Source organism: Gopherus flavomarginatus, chromosome 3 (assembly GCF_025201925.1).
Source record: "Gopherus flavomarginatus isolate rGopFla2 chromosome 3, rGopFla2.mat.asm, whole genome shotgun sequence".
In the NCBI taxonomy this organism is placed as follows: Eukaryota; Metazoa; Chordata; order Testudines; family Testudinidae; genus Gopherus; species Gopherus flavomarginatus.
In genome coordinates, this window is record NC_066619.1 from 206,212,957 (window position 1) to 206,229,290 (window position 16,334).

Genomic DNA, 16,334 nt, shown 5'->3' on the forward strand with positions numbered 1-16,334 from the left:
GGCAGGTATAATGTGCTGTGTTTTTATACCTGCCTGCTGTATTTTCCACTCCATGCATCTGATGAAGTGGGTTTTAGCCTACAAAAGCTTATACCCAAATAAATTTTTAAGTCTCTAAGGTGCCTCAAGGACTCCTCATTGTTTTTGCTGATACAGACTAACACAGCTACCACTCTGAAACCAGGCTATATGCAGTACTATCAAATGCACACCAAAAAAAAAACCAACTGATTTTCATCCTCATCTCTTTTACTTATACTAATTTTAGCTCTTTAATAAGTTAAAAGTCAGGTGTAATTTAACTTGACAGTGGCATTTTAAGTTACTATATTCAAAGTCTGGTGAGCAATGATCAGTAAGAATGCAGGTGAAGAGGTCAGTGTAAGAATGACATCTGAAAGCCACTCTAGCAGAAAGATTTGAAAGAGACTAAGGTTGCCTGGGCACAAGGATCAAGGACAACATTCCAAACAACTTTGGACGGCATTAAAGAAAAGGTGAAGAGTTGCTTGAGAGAGAGAGGCAGGAGCATGCCAAGTAAGTAGAGCAACGGGCATGACAAGGAGTATAGAGATTACACAATCAAGTGCAGAGAGCTGTCAGGGCCTTGAAGGTGAGGGCTAAATTTGAAGTTGTAGAGAGACATTGGCAAACACTGCAGAGACTCTGGGGGAGGAGAAAAAATTGTTGGAACAGCAACCAAGAATGGTTATTGGTCACTATAAATCTGTACCAAATTCATATCAGTGACCTAGAGGTGGAAGGTGTCACATGTCCTGAACCATTCAGTCCTCTAAGTTTCTTACTGAAAGTTTTTCTGATTTCTAACTAAATGAAATTTTACATTTTTAAAAAGCAAAAAAGTATGTAACAAAATGTTGTGTTTCCAAGTGAAAATGAGCGCAGGACTGGAATTAATAAGCAATTAATACACAAAGCAATTCTTTCTGACCTTGCTCTTGGTGTTTCAAAACACGTCCAAGGTGTGCATAGATGACCCATTTGTACAGCATGTGCTCATTTTTAAATGAGCAACTAAAAAAAAAAAAAAATCACATTCATTTTCCAATCCAAAGGGGGGGTTTGACTTACAATAGTAGGAACCTTTACCTCAAGCCCTTAGTGTACTTTTTAGTTGCCATTGCCCAGTTCTGTGATTTGAAGAAAGTATTTCCTATATTCTTTATGTCTTCTGCTATGGACACAATCTTGTCAACCTATTGAGAAGACGAGAAAAAAATCCTATAAAATGTAAGTATTAAATTATGTTATTTATACCAAGCTGCAACAAGTCTTTGGACTACTTAATATTTAACAGTAGAATCCCAAGTCTACTCTCTTTCAAAGATTGCCAAAATGCACCAAAACATTCAACTATTCCAAGTTTTGAAAGAAAACTATATTCAAACGGCTACAATATTCTATTACATGGGTAACACATTCTCCTTGATCAATAGTATGAAACTCTCATTGAGTTGTACATGAGGGTAAGAACATAAGAATGGCCATGCTGGGTCACGATATTGGGTGGACGAAACATTGGTCTGTTGTCTGACAGTGGCCAGCACCAGATGCTTCAGAGGGAATGAACAGAACAAGGCAATTATTGAGCGATCAATCCCGTTGTCCAGTCCCAGCTTCTAGCAGTTAGGGGTTTAGGGATACCTAGGGCATGGGACTGCATCCCCGACAATCTTGTCTAATAGCTATTGGTGGACCTATCCTCTAGGATCAGGGGAACGGACCTTAAGAGAACAAAACATAGACAGCAATAGAGAATATGCAATCACTAATTTAATTGTTTGCCCTTAAACGCAGTTACTTGAATGAACATTCATTCCTCCTTAATCCAAGAGCAGGTAAACAGAAGCTTTGGCTGTATCCATAAAAAAAATCAGAGATTTGTTAGTGATGCAGGTATATAACCAAGAACTTCTCATTCCCAAAAGTATTGTCTTTTGTTTCCCACAGTTCAAGGCACAGATACTTGATCTGCATACGCTCGCCAACCAACAATCAACTACTAACACACTTCTGTCCTTCCCTCAAACCACTTCTAGACCCATAAAGTAAAGCTGATAGTTAACTGTCTGTTCTAAATCCATCACTCCAGCTTCAACTTAGAAAGTACAAGGCTTTCAAGTGTTAACAACTGTCTCTGTATCGGTAATTTAAAAAACTGCAGTCAGTACTGTCTTTACCACAGCCACAGACATTTATATACCACAGCCTACTCCAACGTCCCAGCAAAATATAGAGACTTCTAAAAGTTCAGTTTCAAAAAAGTATTTCCATTCAGTCACTGCAGCACTGACCCAATAAAACTATACATGTGGCAGATAACTGCCTATCCTGCCAAATATAATGGCAGTGTTGTCTGTCTACACACGGCATGCCTAGAAATTGCTTTGTGAGTGAAAAGTGTGGTAATGAGATGATTTTCTAACTGTGGAAAGTGTCTCAGTGTGGGGGAGTCAGGGCTGCACCCCCCCCCCCCACTTCCTGCGATTCACCGTGACTTTCAGCCAGACAGTAAAACAGAAGGTTTATTAGACGACAGGAACACAGTCCCAAGCAGGGCTTATAGGTACAACCAGGACCCCTCAGCCAGGTCCCTCTGGGGGGCAAAGATCTTAGACCCCAGACCTGGGGTTCCTTGCCTCTTCCCAGCCAGTCCAAAACTGAAACCAAAAAATCCTCCTTTCCTCCCCATCTCCTTGTGTCCAGTTTCCCAGGCAAAGGTGTCGCCTCACCCCACCCCCATCCTGGCTCAGGTAACAGGCTCAGGTACAGTCCCTCACCTAAAGTCACCCCCTGCTCTTCCATCCCCCATGCAGACAGTTCCAGCAAAACCAAATGACATTCCCAGGTCAATCCATCCCGCTCCCTATTGCGTCACAGAAAGCAACTAAATAAACCGTTAAATAATTTCCAGAGTATTAATACTATGAAATCCTATATAAATTATGCCTCTGGAGACTTGTCACTACAGCACCACAATGAAGAACTGAGAAACAAAGGAAGAATCGGAAAAAAACATCTAAGTGGAAGGTTTTGTTCTTAGCCTTATATGCACTGGAAAAATAAATCAGAGTTAGCATTAAAAAGAGCAGCTAAAAAAGCATCACAAAGTTCCCCATCATTACATCTAACTTGCCCTAACAGACTTCTTAAAAATAAACTGAGGTCTGGTGAACCTGACAACAACCATCATATATCTGGTTATGTAAATATCATCATTACACATAAAAAATAATTGTCTTCAAAGAAAAAACACTTACATCTTTTAAATCTACATCTGAATCTTCAGGGAAATCTGGGTGAGTATCTCCAGAGCCATCCATTGGGGAGATTCCCCAGTTATCACCTTCCTTCAGCTCTCCACATTCTGCAATAATGCACAACTGTAAAAAACAGGAGGCGTACAATATGCTATGTTGCCATTCACTAATTGGAAAGCTTTAGTTCTTGTGTATTTCCGAAAGACCAGTGAAAGTAAGACTGAAGTACCTAGTTTTCACTGTGTTTTTACCTCAGGATAGCTCATGTATGTTAATTACCAAGGTAAAAAAAACCATCTACTATAGCAGTGAAGAAGACACGTCATTATGTGAAAGGGTGACACACACACTAACACTTCCTGCTGCTGCTCTACGTTTCCTGGAAGCACCAACCAAGCCTAAGACCACTTAGCTGTAAAAATCTAGCAGGATCACACCACAAGACGCCATTACACTAGGAATGACTGCATTGCTCATCTAGGCTACCACATATGAAAAGAAAAACGTATATTTTTAGGTTGGTAGCAAAATAAATGCTTTCTTTTCCAACAAGGGAAAATTTTCAGATATTATGGAGGAGATACAGATGATGAAAAATAATAAGTCACATTTTACATTTGATGAAGAGACATAACCCCGTAACATAGCCGTGTTAAATGTACTAATGTTTGCTCAATGCTGTTAGATTATTAGCGCCACCCCCCACACACACATCCCCTAAACACAGAATGGGAGCCAAGAACTCCATATGTCTACTCAGCTGCAACATGAACTCCTTTTGCAACATTTGGCAAGTCAGAACTTCATTTATACAGGTTTCAGTTTCTCATACCTTCAAGGTGCAGAGACTTTACCTTCCTCCCTCATTTCCAAAGGTGGTGTGAAAATTGATTAGCGATTACTAGTTAACATTTGTAAGAGTGTTACACATGTAGAGTTTTAAGAATTATTAACTACAAGATACTGTAACATTTTCCCCTTTTCCAGTTTTTAATACTTTCTTTGATCTAAATATTTTATTCAGGATTAATAAAAGGCTTTTCCACTCCTGTGACTTTTAGTCTGGAAATCATTTTTACAATGGAAGATAAAAACTAATCTGAAAAATGTTACATGTTCTGCGAGACAAAGCTCAGTAAAAGCTGTACTTTTTTCTAGTTTTGATCTAACAAAAGCAAACCAATTTTGAATCATACTGAAAAACACAACTAAAAATTAAATTCTCACAGAATACTAAAACAATTCTCACAAAAGGCACCACATAATGGAACAAGTATCCTCAGATGTCCTAATCTTACCTGTGCAGGTTTTTCTCCAATCACTTCAACATTTTCTAATATTTTAGCAACGCCCATTCCTTTGATCACCCGTCCGAACACCACATGTTTCCCATCCAGGTGAGGGGTTGGCACCGTTGTGATAAAGAACTGAGAGCCATTTGTATTGGGTCCTGCATTTGCCATGCTCAGCAGCCCTGCCTGATCATGCTGTATGAGAAAACACCATCAAAGCAAATATAAGTAAGATCTGATTATTCTACAAGGTTACTGCGATATACTACCAGGAAACCCAGTGTACCCCAAATAAGAAGCACACATTGACAACCTGCAAGAGGCCTGAGGGCCACACATAATTTGCAACTGGATTCATCTTCCCTGACATCAGAGGACAGTTGTCTTTACTGTATTTCTTATAGTTGGCTGCTAGCAAGATTGGGTAGTATCAAGTGCCAAATCACTAATCAGTTAATAAGAAATGTTGCATTGGCTGTTGAACTGCATCATTCAGCTCCATGCTGTCTAAATACCAAAACTGGAGAAATCAGTTGAGGGGTGCCTGATGTGATGCTGACTAATACAATCTACTGATCTTACAACCAGCTCTCTGTGCCCCATTTAAAAAACAAGATACAGTAACTGACTCAGTAATAATGCAATTAAGAGGAAAATGTTAAATAATTTCTTAAACCCTATCCAGCAAACACTTGTGCATTACTTATCTTACATGAGTAGTCAGTCTCATTAACCTTAATGCATCTATTCACAGGAACGGAGTTACTTAAATGCAGTTTGCAGGACTGAGGCCTTGTACTTTAAAAAACTAATTGCTGTATAATCACACACTTTCCCCCTACAATTCTTTTGCCTCCTTGTAAGTAAGCACATGGATTATTTTGCCTCACCATCCAGATTTTTTTCTCTTTAATACTTTTTTCTAAATGACAGCCAAAAAGTTTCATGTATATTGGAAATATAGACTGCGACATAGCCTTTGCTCAAATCTTCAAAACAAGAATGGTTGCTTACCCTATAGAAGCCATGCTTCTTCAAGAAGTCATAGTCACTCTGGATCTCACAGTAGGTGCATGTGCACTTCATGTATGCAAGATTGATTTTTATAGCATTGTCTGGCAAAGTTATACATGCTTGTGGCTCCTTGTGCTCTAGTATGAGGGCAAAAAGGGTTGGACAGCCACCACCCTCCCTCAAGTCCCTCATACATTGAAGCCCATAGCAGATGAGGACACTGGAAAGCAGGGATGGAGAAGCATGTCATGGGATCCACACTGATCTCAAAAGAACATCCTCAAAGAACCACAGTTATAGTAGGGTAAGTACCCAATTCTTTCTTCTTGGAGTATGTGCCAGTGTGGATCCAACAGTAGGTGGCTGGCAGCAGTATCCCTTCAGGATGGTGGAAATGAAGAGTTTCAGCTGCCTCAGTAGAATACTGACTGTCCTCCCAAACTTGGCAACTGACCTAGTAGCTAAGTTAAAAGCACAGTGTTTGACAAAGGTCCATGCTGCTGCCTTGCAGATCTCTGATACTGGCACACTTCTGAAATAGGCAGAAGATGTCAAGTTCTGATGGAGTGAATTTGGAAGTTTGGTGGGAGAAATAAAACAGGTGACTGGTAGTACAAGAAATGCACTGCATAATCCATTTTAATATCTTGTGATGAAATGGCTTGACAGTTCTAACCAGAAACATACCAGGAGGGGGATGTCTGAATGTTTTGGTACTGTCAGTGAGAAAAGCAAACTCCTGGACATATCCAGTGTGTGCAATTTCTTTCCAACTGGTGCCAAATGTGGTTTCAGGAAGACGACAAGCAGCTTGATAGAATTGATTCAGATGAAGTTCTGAGACTACCTTAAGGATGAATTTCAGATGAGGTTTTGGCACCACCAAGTCCCCATGAAATGTTATATAGGGAGATTCAGCCTGAAGCACCACTCACTTTTCTGGCTCAAGTGATAGCAACTAGGAAGATCATCTTCAGAGTGAGGTAACACCGGGAAGAATACTGACAGATGCTCAAATGGCACAAATGCATTGGTGGGGAATTGCCTAGTAGCGCTTTAAGGAACTGATACCATGGGATGAGAGAAGACAGAGCATGATTGCATCACCAGGCGACAAGTTGAAATCACTAAGGTGGATTTTAAAAGAGCTGTGTGAAAGACTGGCTTATCTGAGGTCTTGGCTACACTGGCGCTTTACAGCGCTGCAACCTTCTCGCTCAGGGGTGTGAAAAAACACACCCCTGAGCACAGCAAGTTACAGCACTGCAAAGCGCCAGTGTAAACACTGCCCCAGCACTGGTAGCACGGCTCCCAGCGCTGTAAGCTAATCCCCACAAGGAAGTAGAGTACCCACAGTGCTGGGAGAGCTCTCTCCCAGCGCTGGCACTGCGACCATACTTGCACTTCAAAACGCTGCCGCGGGAGCACTCCCGCAGCAGCACTGTATGGCTGCAAGTGTAGCCGTAACCTGGGGTGCGGTAAATACCATGGATCTCTGGTATCAAGACTGATATTACCCATATTGAGAAACTCTTCTATATGGCAGTGCTGAGTCAACCAGCCTCAGTGCCAACAAAGTTATTGGTGTCTCACCTGTGTCGATGAGACTAATGCCAATATGGTTGGCACAGTTTTTGACTATGTCTTCTTTCCTGTCACTGCTTGATGCTGTGGAGTGGTGTCTACTCAATGGAGCTCTCGCTGAAGATGAACCTTCCCATTCTTTGGAACTATGGTAGGCTCCATATATCAATTGCTCAAGTAGTTGCAGTTTCAGCTGTACATCCCTCAACTTGCAGGTCCTTGAGTAGAAAAATTAGCACGACATACTTATTGGGGATGCGACTTTCCCCTCAAGCAGAACAGATACTGACTATGTCCCTTGACCAGCAAGATTAAGTTTGTCACAGGCCAGGAAGGGTTTAAACCTGCATGATTTGGAATCCAACAGAACAGTAGGTTCAGAGTGCCGAGCCCTGCTGTATGGAGAGGCATAGATGGGTCTTTTCTTCTCTTTTTCTTCACCAAAAAGTTTGAAACTCAGGAGTAGTGGGGTAGACACTTGCTGGTTTCCATCTCTTTGTCACACGCAGTAAGAAGGAGTTGAGTGACGGTCATGGTCACTCTACCCTTTATGTTCCCACCAGGACTTGGAGCTGTGTCCCGGCTCCGCTCCAGCCCCAGGCGGAAACCTGCAGCTCCACTGCTCCAGGCTCCACTCCAAAGCCCTGGTTCTCGCACAGGAGCACAAGAAGGCACTGGGTGCAAGCATGGCCCCATGGACACTTCTATTTAAAATAAAATTCCATCTTGCATGCATGAGCTGCATATGTACCTATAATGGAATCCACACTGACACTACAAATTTTGTTTACAGCAAGACTTTCCAACTAATGCAACCTTAGGAGTGCAAAAACATGACTGTAAGATGGCCTTTATTAATGTTTCTTTTCCTGTTATGGAAAATATTTGCATGGAAGTAAATACTTTCTCCCAACCTGCCCAAATTTTGCTTCTTCTGGATTTTGCAAAGACAACATGACTCCAGTATTTACCAAAAAATGGAAAAAGATGCCAGATTCCTCCTTCTGAATTTATAAGATTAAATGTGAGAAATCCCTTGTTTTAAATCACAAATATACGATGACAAAACCTATAGGATTTATTTATTCTAAACCACTGTATATGATACTTTGCTCCAGAAATAAAGTTCCTCTGATAGTCAATGTAATAATTTTATCAGGGAATATTTCCTCTCCTTCAGCCAAGGAACACAATGCACAATTTAATGATGTCATTCTGTTCATGATTTTTAAAACTATAAAGTGCTGCGGCCCTTGTTTTGTAGGAGTGATAGTCTTTTCCCTAAAACTGAAATATTTTACAGGTAACGCTATTAGTACTTTTCTCACCTCCTCGTAGACTGACATCATCATGGATCATAATAAGTTTACTAAGATTCCACTGGAACAATAAGAACCAAACCAACCTAATTTCAAAAACTGATTCCATTTAGCATTTTTAACTACTTTACCTTATAATGAAAGTTTTCATCTTCAAATTTTTCTCCATATATACTTTCTCCACCTGTGCCATTCTGATTTGAGAAGTCTCCACCCTGGATCATGAATTTCTTAATAACTATTAAGTAGAAAATGAGTCATAAGAGATGGTGTCAAAGCAGGAAGAGCATTAAGCAGGATTACATTCAAGGGTGAAGACCAACCCCACTTCTTCAACATGAGCCTTAATTCCTTTATTATTTGAATCCCCTACATACTTCCATAGTTGCAACCAGAAATTCATGACTTCTTGTGGCTTAATATAGCAAAAGCAAAATGGCTAATGCTCAATCAAATTTCTCACTGGGCACATAATTGTGCAATACCAGAAATAAGCCATACACCCTTAGTATATAGCACCGTTTGATGATAACTTGCATCTATAGCCTACGTATTTTTACAATTATTTTATGCAAGAGAAAGACGGTCAACAGAACTGTAATCTTGAGGGTAATGTAAAGAAGGAATCATGATCAGCAAAACAGGTGAGTCAGTTATACCCCCAAAAAAGTGAACAATACTTCTTATCAGATTCCATCGAATTATCCATTTTCAGCTTTTTGAACCAAACTTGACTCTCACACCTCAATTGGAAAACCACTTAACCTATTTATCACTCTCAGTAAAATATTTTGTTAAATGATTCATTTATATCTGCAAATGTCAAACAGCATCACCTAAGTGAAAGAACAGGGGGTCAGAAAGCCTAGTTTCTATTCCAGATTGTCAATGATTACGTGACTTTGTGTGAGCTATTTGATTTCCCTGAGCCCCAATTTCTCCATGTGTAACATGAGTAAAGGATTATTATCTTATTTTCATAAAGCACTTTGATATTTTTGGATTACAGTTAATTTTTTTGAAGTTATTAATACATTTTAGTTTTTATGTCCCTGAGTATGATGATTGTTTTAGAGAAATGTATTTTTCAAATCTCCTCATCAGAAAAAAAGTCCACAATTACAACAGGGCAAGCTGAGATATAAAAAAAATATTTTCACATTAACTAATGATTTTATATGTATTACCATGCAGTTTCATATTAGGAAGCCTACAACACAAGACTGCGGGATGTTCTGGTACAGCATAACATGTACACACAAAACCAGGATTCAGTCCACAAATGACAGTCTTTCCTAATAACCTCCACCACCAGCTGTTGTGGAGAAAAACACTAGTAAACAGCAGCTAAGAAAATCCCTTGCTCATACGGGACCTTACCCAAAGCCAAATGAAGTAAGTGGAAAGACTCCCACAGTCTAATGTACTATTGCCATTAGAGCAAGCCTATACTAACTATTGATGCACTCTCTACAAAAACATGGTCAAGGTAAACAGAAGATAAAATAAAGAGGGATAAATAATGCATTTCTACTATTTTCTAAAGCATTACTTTTCTAAACGGAAAACTCTTGTATTAAACCCAATACCTAATGAAAGGCCATGTTATGCTAAATCTCTTAATATATTTCTACTGTAGCTTGACTGCGTTTTCTTTTCTTCCTTTCTGAATTGCTAATTCAAAAGGATTTAAATACTGAAAGTCCAAGATAACTCTCCCTGAGTTCCATGAAAGCCAGATCAGCCCATAACTTAAGTATTGATCACAGTTAGAAATCCACACACATCCCTACCACCTCAATATTGAAATCAAACTGGTTTCAAAATACTTGAAGTCAACTACTATTATGCAACTTAAATAGAAAATGGAAAAAACTACAACAAAATAAAGATGATTCAAAAACTTACTTCTATGGAAAGGGCATCCTTTATAATGAAGAGGCTTTCCAGTGGTAGGCCCTATCCCTTTTTCTCCTGTACATAGTGCACGGAAATTTTCAGCAGTTTTGGGCACAACATCTGCAAACAATTCTAAGACAATTCGACCAACTGGAGTATGAGAGAGAGAGAGAACGAACACACATTTCAGTCCAATCCTGAAAAACACGTGGAAGAGCCCAGCATCTCAAAACAAACATGTTTATATGGCAGTTCTATACGTCTGAAGAGGGGCGGAGGGCGAGGGGGAATTAATGACTGAATCAACAGTATTTAAGCCATTGTTAAACTAACCTAATTCTTAAAATATACAATTTTCTATATCCCTCCTACAGCTACCATGGGTGGAGCTAGTGAATTACAGTTACAATGTTTGTTACCATAGATACAGTCAGAGAGAAACCAGCACTATGAACTGGTTAAGGGGTAGACAATGACAGATGTGTCTAAAAACTATTTGAAAACAATCCACATGTATATTATAAGAGTCAAATTCTGGCCTTGGACATACTCACAGGACTCACATAGACTCACAAGTGCACCACATTTGTGCAGCAGATATTCTTGTTAGAACTGGTTAGGAAAATAGAGTTTTGCTTCCATGGAAAATTTCAACTGCTTTTTCTTTTTCATTGTCATTTTCCATGGAAGATAACTACTTTTGCTGAAATATCAAAACCGAAATATTTTGGCTTAAAACCAGGGTGGCCATGCAGGGTTGTTTTTCAGCCATTCATTTAATTTATTTTTTTAAACAAAATCTTCCACAGAAAGTGAACACTTTTTATGGGGAAAAATAATTCAAACCTCTTTCCACTGAAAAATAGTATAAATGGAATTTTTTTGACCAGCCCTAATCTCCATACTTAGACTTCAATTCCACAGAAATTTATATGCAATAGCACTTTTATGTGGACAATCACTAAGTGGAACTACAGTTTCCCTTTAAAACACATCTACTGTTAGATGCTACAAATGTTTTTACTTTAAAGTGAAACCTCAACTGGTAAACAAATCCATAAAGCATTAATCTAATTTCACAAAGCTGCCTTCTTACAATGATTCCACTCCAAGCAGCTGTTAACTGTCAGTGGTGCTGATGTTTTCTCATCAATCTGACAGTCAATTAGACAACTTCCAAGCAAGGCAATTCTTAACTTAATTTTATGTATGAAAGCTAAATATATGAACATTAAATCTAATAATGGAGTGAAAGTAAATTAAAATGTTTGAAACTTTAATTCAGTAAATTGGTTTTAGCATTTATTAAAGAATTGCTTACATTTACCTTTTATTCTCAATATTACCATTAAATAAATCACACATGAAATTCTGATAAGATGGAAATATCTATCTTTACCTAAATCTTGAAAAGCTAAATTTTCCAAAGAGTTGTTTGTTGGTTGGTTTTGCTCTTGTTGTGTTTGTTTGTTTTGTTGTTTGTTTTACACAAGTTGGAGGTAGCTTTTGAAAGTTCTACTTCAGTGACACCCATGATCTCAAGAGACCATCGACTAACATGCATTTGGAGACAAAAATACCTATGAAGAACCATTCCCTACTACCTCCAACTATATGACTTATTCCTCCCTCTAGCAGCAACTTCTCTTTTTTGCAGCAGCAGCCAACTTATGTCCTGTTTTGCTATGACTGTGCCATGGCACTTTAAAAAAAAAAAAAGTCAATAAAGGGACATGAAGTTTTGAATCAGAGGCTACTAGACTTTATCCAGCTGAGATGATCACTGTAAACAAGATGGAACATGGCACATTGACACTATTAGTCCCTCTGGGGCACATATCCAAAGTCAAAACAATTGTGTGTGCTACAGTGTATGACCAAGACTGGGTGGTATTTCAGCCAGCCCCTGATTTAAGTCTGACGTTCACGTAGCACCTTGTGCCTTTCAATTGGTATTTGTGGAGTCAGGTCTGTACACTGTGAACTCTTTAGGGTAGCAGACACGTCACATTGTGTGTCTTTACTGTCATAGCAAGGACTTCTATTATGGTGGTAAATCCCCAATAATTTGCTCTCCCATATTATGCCCAAATTCATCATCAGCCTGTGAAACCTGGTGCATGGGTCTGTTTCTCTGGGTTCTGATGGTGTAGCCCTAAGCACCTCTCTCTCTATTCACATGGAACACACTATTATAATCTTTGTATAAAATATGCCTAGTGAGGTATCATTTGAAAGATAACTCACTGATTGTTAATATTTTTCATGATGTATGTACACGGTGTGCATTAAGAGTTATGGATATATGTTGGAGTTATGACTGCAGTGTGTTTATCAGGCATGTGGGGGAGATTTTAAAATAGCTTTATCCTAAACAAAGGAATGGGGTTTACCAATTACCCAAACAATAAACAGGGTCATCAAATTAACAAGGGGTGGGGATGAGGGGGTAGCAAGATTGTAGGAAAGAGAGCAATTTGCATTTTAGTAGACACCAGCAGAGGAAGAAAGTGTGGATCTTCCTTTGCCACCAGATGTCATGCACTTTTCCTCACAGCTTGAATAAACTTGCTTTGAGGGGTAACCCTCATACCCTCAGAAGAATCCATTTCAAAGGTTTACTGATCTATAAAGACAGGGAGTCTGAATCTCAAGCAAATGAGCTGATTATATAAAATATGACCATACTATAGGAGAATTTAGAGTGAGCTCTTTTCTGAAAGCTAATGACACTCTGCTGATTAATATCACTGTAAAATGTATATATTAACATTGTATGAGGGAGTATGTATACTTAATGATATCCTTTGATATCTGTGGACAAACGGAGACAGGTTCAATCCCAGAGAGGAGAGAAGGAAGCTATTTACCAGTCTCCTATGTAAATTAAGTGTGAAAGAATCCAAACAATGGAAGCCCTATTTACACAGATATCAGCAACTAAATGGGAAGATCATAGAATGAAAAAAGAAAAAAAAAAAAAGAGCAGGAGGTCTCTTGAAACAAAGTTATTTAACTCTGGGGCCATGTCTACATCTAAAATTTTGCAGCGCTGGTTGTTACAGCTGTATTAGTACAGCTGTATTAGTACAGCTGTATAGGGCCAGCGCTGCAGAGTGGCCACACTTACAGCAACCAGCGCTGCAAGTGGTGTTAGATGTGGCCACACTGCAGCGCTGTTGGGCGGCTTCAAGGGGGGTTCGGGGAACGCGAGAGCAAACCGGGAAAGGAGACCAGCTTCGCCGCAGTTTGCTCTCGCGTTCCCCGAACCACCCTGCAAACCGCAGGGAAGGAGACCTGCTTGCTCGGGGGTTCAGGGAACGCGAGAGCAAACCGGGAAAGGAGACCAGCTTCGCCGCGGTTTGCTCTCACGTTCCCCAAACCACCCTGCAAACCGCAGGGAAGGAGACCTGCTTGCTCGGGGGTTCGGGGAACGAGAGAGCAAACCGGGAAAGGAGACCAGCTTCGCCGCGGTTTGCTCTCGCGTTCCCCGAACCACCCTGCAAACCGCAGGGAAGGAGACCTGCTTGTTCGGGGAACGCGAGAGCAAACCGCGGCGAAGCTGGTCTCCTTTCCCGGTTTGCTCTCGCGTTCCCCGAACCACCCTGCAAACCGCAGGGAAGGAGACCTGCTTGCACGGGGTTTGGGGAACGCGAGAGCAAGCCGGGGAAGGAGACCAGCTTGATTACCAGAGGCTTCCTCAGGTATGCTGGGATACCTGCTTATTCCACGGAGGTCAAGAAAAGCGCTGGTAAGTGTCTATACTTGATTACCAGCGCTGGATCACCAGCGCTGGATCCTCTACACCCGAGACAAAACGGGAGTACGGCCAGCGCTGCAAACAGGGAGTTGCAGCGCTGGTGGTGCCCTGCAGATGCGTACACCTCCTAAGTTGCAGCGCTGTAACTCCCTCACCAGCGCTGCAACTTTCTGATGTAGACAAGCCCTGGAAGATATAAGCAAGGACAGAAACCATCTGTGTCCATCATTAGACAGACTCATGGGAGCAGAGCTCTTGGAAGCTGGGAAAGAGAGGTCCTTCAACCAAGGCGGGTACTGAAGACTCTAGAATCTCACTATAGATGAGGTACCTGCTTGAACAAAGCCTGTACCTTGCTAAATTATATTTTAGATTTTTAGATGTGTGTTTTCACTTTTATTTGTTTGTAACCATTTCTAACTTTTATTCTGGAACTCACTTAAAAGCCTCTCTTCTTTTGTTAATAAACATGCTTTACTGTTAATCTAAACCAACAACACAACATTTAAATGAAAGTGAATGTTAACACCAGCAACCATGGCAAGCTGGTGGAATTTGTCTCTTTAAAGGAGCAAAGAGATGGCTGATGTGACCTCTCCCCCACACCTCCAGTCCTGAACTTTCCCAAACCCTGGTGCTCTGCAACATTGAGAGGAATACAGCAAAGTCTGGTACAGTCTGTGATCACGGCTGGCAAGCTGCTGGATTCAATGTGGCCGACTCAGAGCTGTATAGAACATAAATGCTGATTGGCTGCCTGTGTGGCCCACGCTTGGTCTACACTATAGAGTTAGGTCAACACAGGCAGCTTATGCTGGTCTAACTATGTCAGTGTCTATACTACAGGCTTCCTCCCCCTGCTGTAAGTGCCCTACTACAGTAACTAAACCAAACACCTCCACAAGAGGCTTAGGTTGGTATACTGTAGTTAGGGAGACACAGTATCTGTGTAGAGACACTGCATTCCTTGCATTGGCTGCAGGGCCCCTGAGAGCAGGTTTGGTCCCAGTGAAAAAAAAAAATTCGGCCCCCACCCCCAGCAAAGGCAGACCGGCTAAACAGGGCCGACAAAGCTGGGGAAGCCAGGCCCCAGGACCCCTTCCAGACCACTGGGCCCCAGTAATTTGTACTGGCTCCCCCTGCTCGTTGGCCCGGGGTTGACTGTCCTCTCCAATCCAGGGTTCTGCGAACCCTGAAACTGACAAAAAAGCAGGCTCCTGGTTCCCCAGCTCGACTGCTGGGTCTCAGCGCTAGGCTGGGCACCTGAAGGTGAGAAGCCCCTGAGGGGTGGAGGGGTAGCAGCTGGGCTCCATGCAAGTAGCTGAAAGCCCTGGCTCTCAGCCCTGCCCCCATCAGTCACTGGAAGCGCTTCTGGTGAGGCCGCATGGCAAGGACAGAAGGAGAGTAACGTGGCCATCAGCCACCACAATAATTACTGCAGGGCTGTAAGCCACTCTACGTCCCTTACTTAGGACTGTAGTGTAGCCAAGTCCCCAGACGGCACCACACGCAGCAGAACTTTTCGAGGGCCCCCGGGGCTGTCCCAGGAGCAGTGTGGGCCCTACGCACCGGGCTGGCAGCGCTCAGGGGCTGCACAGGCCGGGGCAAGTGCACGCAGACCCCGAGACGCCAGCAGGCAGGCTGTGCCCAGGCCGCCACAAATCCCTTCTCGGGTGCGAGGGGGCTGCCCGCACGGGCCCCCGCCAGGCTCGCGGGACCAGCCCCCTCCGCTCCCCGTGACGCGCCACAAACACAAAGCAGCTTGAGGCGGGGGCTGCACAAGAGCCATCCGGGTCCCCGGGCAGGGCGCGCAGGAACCGCGGCTGCTGCCCCTTCTCCTCTACCCCGCCCTCCGGGGGAGGTAGCTGGCGAGCTGCAGCCCCGGCGCAGCTGCACAGACTGGCCCCGCGGGCTTGCAGCGGGGCTGCCCGCCAGGAACCTTCCACCGCCGCGGCCGCCAACGTTCCTTCCCCGGGCTCTCGCGCCCGCTCTCCACGGCAGCGTTCCATCGCCGCGCCTCTCGCCCTCCCTGCCCGGGGACCTGCCATTTCCTCACACACCGCGTTCGCCTCCGATGTCCACGTCGAAGAAGACTCGGGTGTTGGCGACCGGGGACGGACGGGCCATCTTGCAGCTACCGGCGGCTCTGCTGGTCGCTCCTCCCCGCCCGGCCACGTGCACTGAC

General features: G+C 42.4%; 1 protein-coding gene across 2 annotated transcripts in view; it reads right to left on the minus strand.

Annotated features, from left to right (window-relative positions):
* Nucleotides 1–16,334, minus strand: part of PPID (peptidylprolyl isomerase D) — a 49,513-nt gene extending 33,179 nt beyond the window's left edge. Inside the window, exons 1-6 of one of the 2 annotated variants that reach the window (XM_050946590.1) lie at nt 16,210–16,334; nt 10,399–10,539; nt 8,622–8,728; nt 4,580–4,768; nt 3,282–3,404; nt 1,111–1,217 (exon numbers count right to left, since the gene is read on the minus strand). In XM_050946590.1, coding sequence (XP_050802547.1) covers nt 1,111–1,217; nt 3,282–3,404; nt 4,580–4,768; nt 8,622–8,728; nt 10,399–10,539; nt 16,210–16,276 — 734 coding nt within the window. In that variant the 5' untranslated portion in view covers nt 16,277–16,334. The remainder of the gene's footprint in view (nt 1–1,110; nt 1,218–3,281; nt 3,405–4,579; nt 4,769–8,621; nt 8,729–10,398; nt 10,540–16,209) is intronic. The other variant, XM_050946591.1, reaches the window with a different exon arrangement.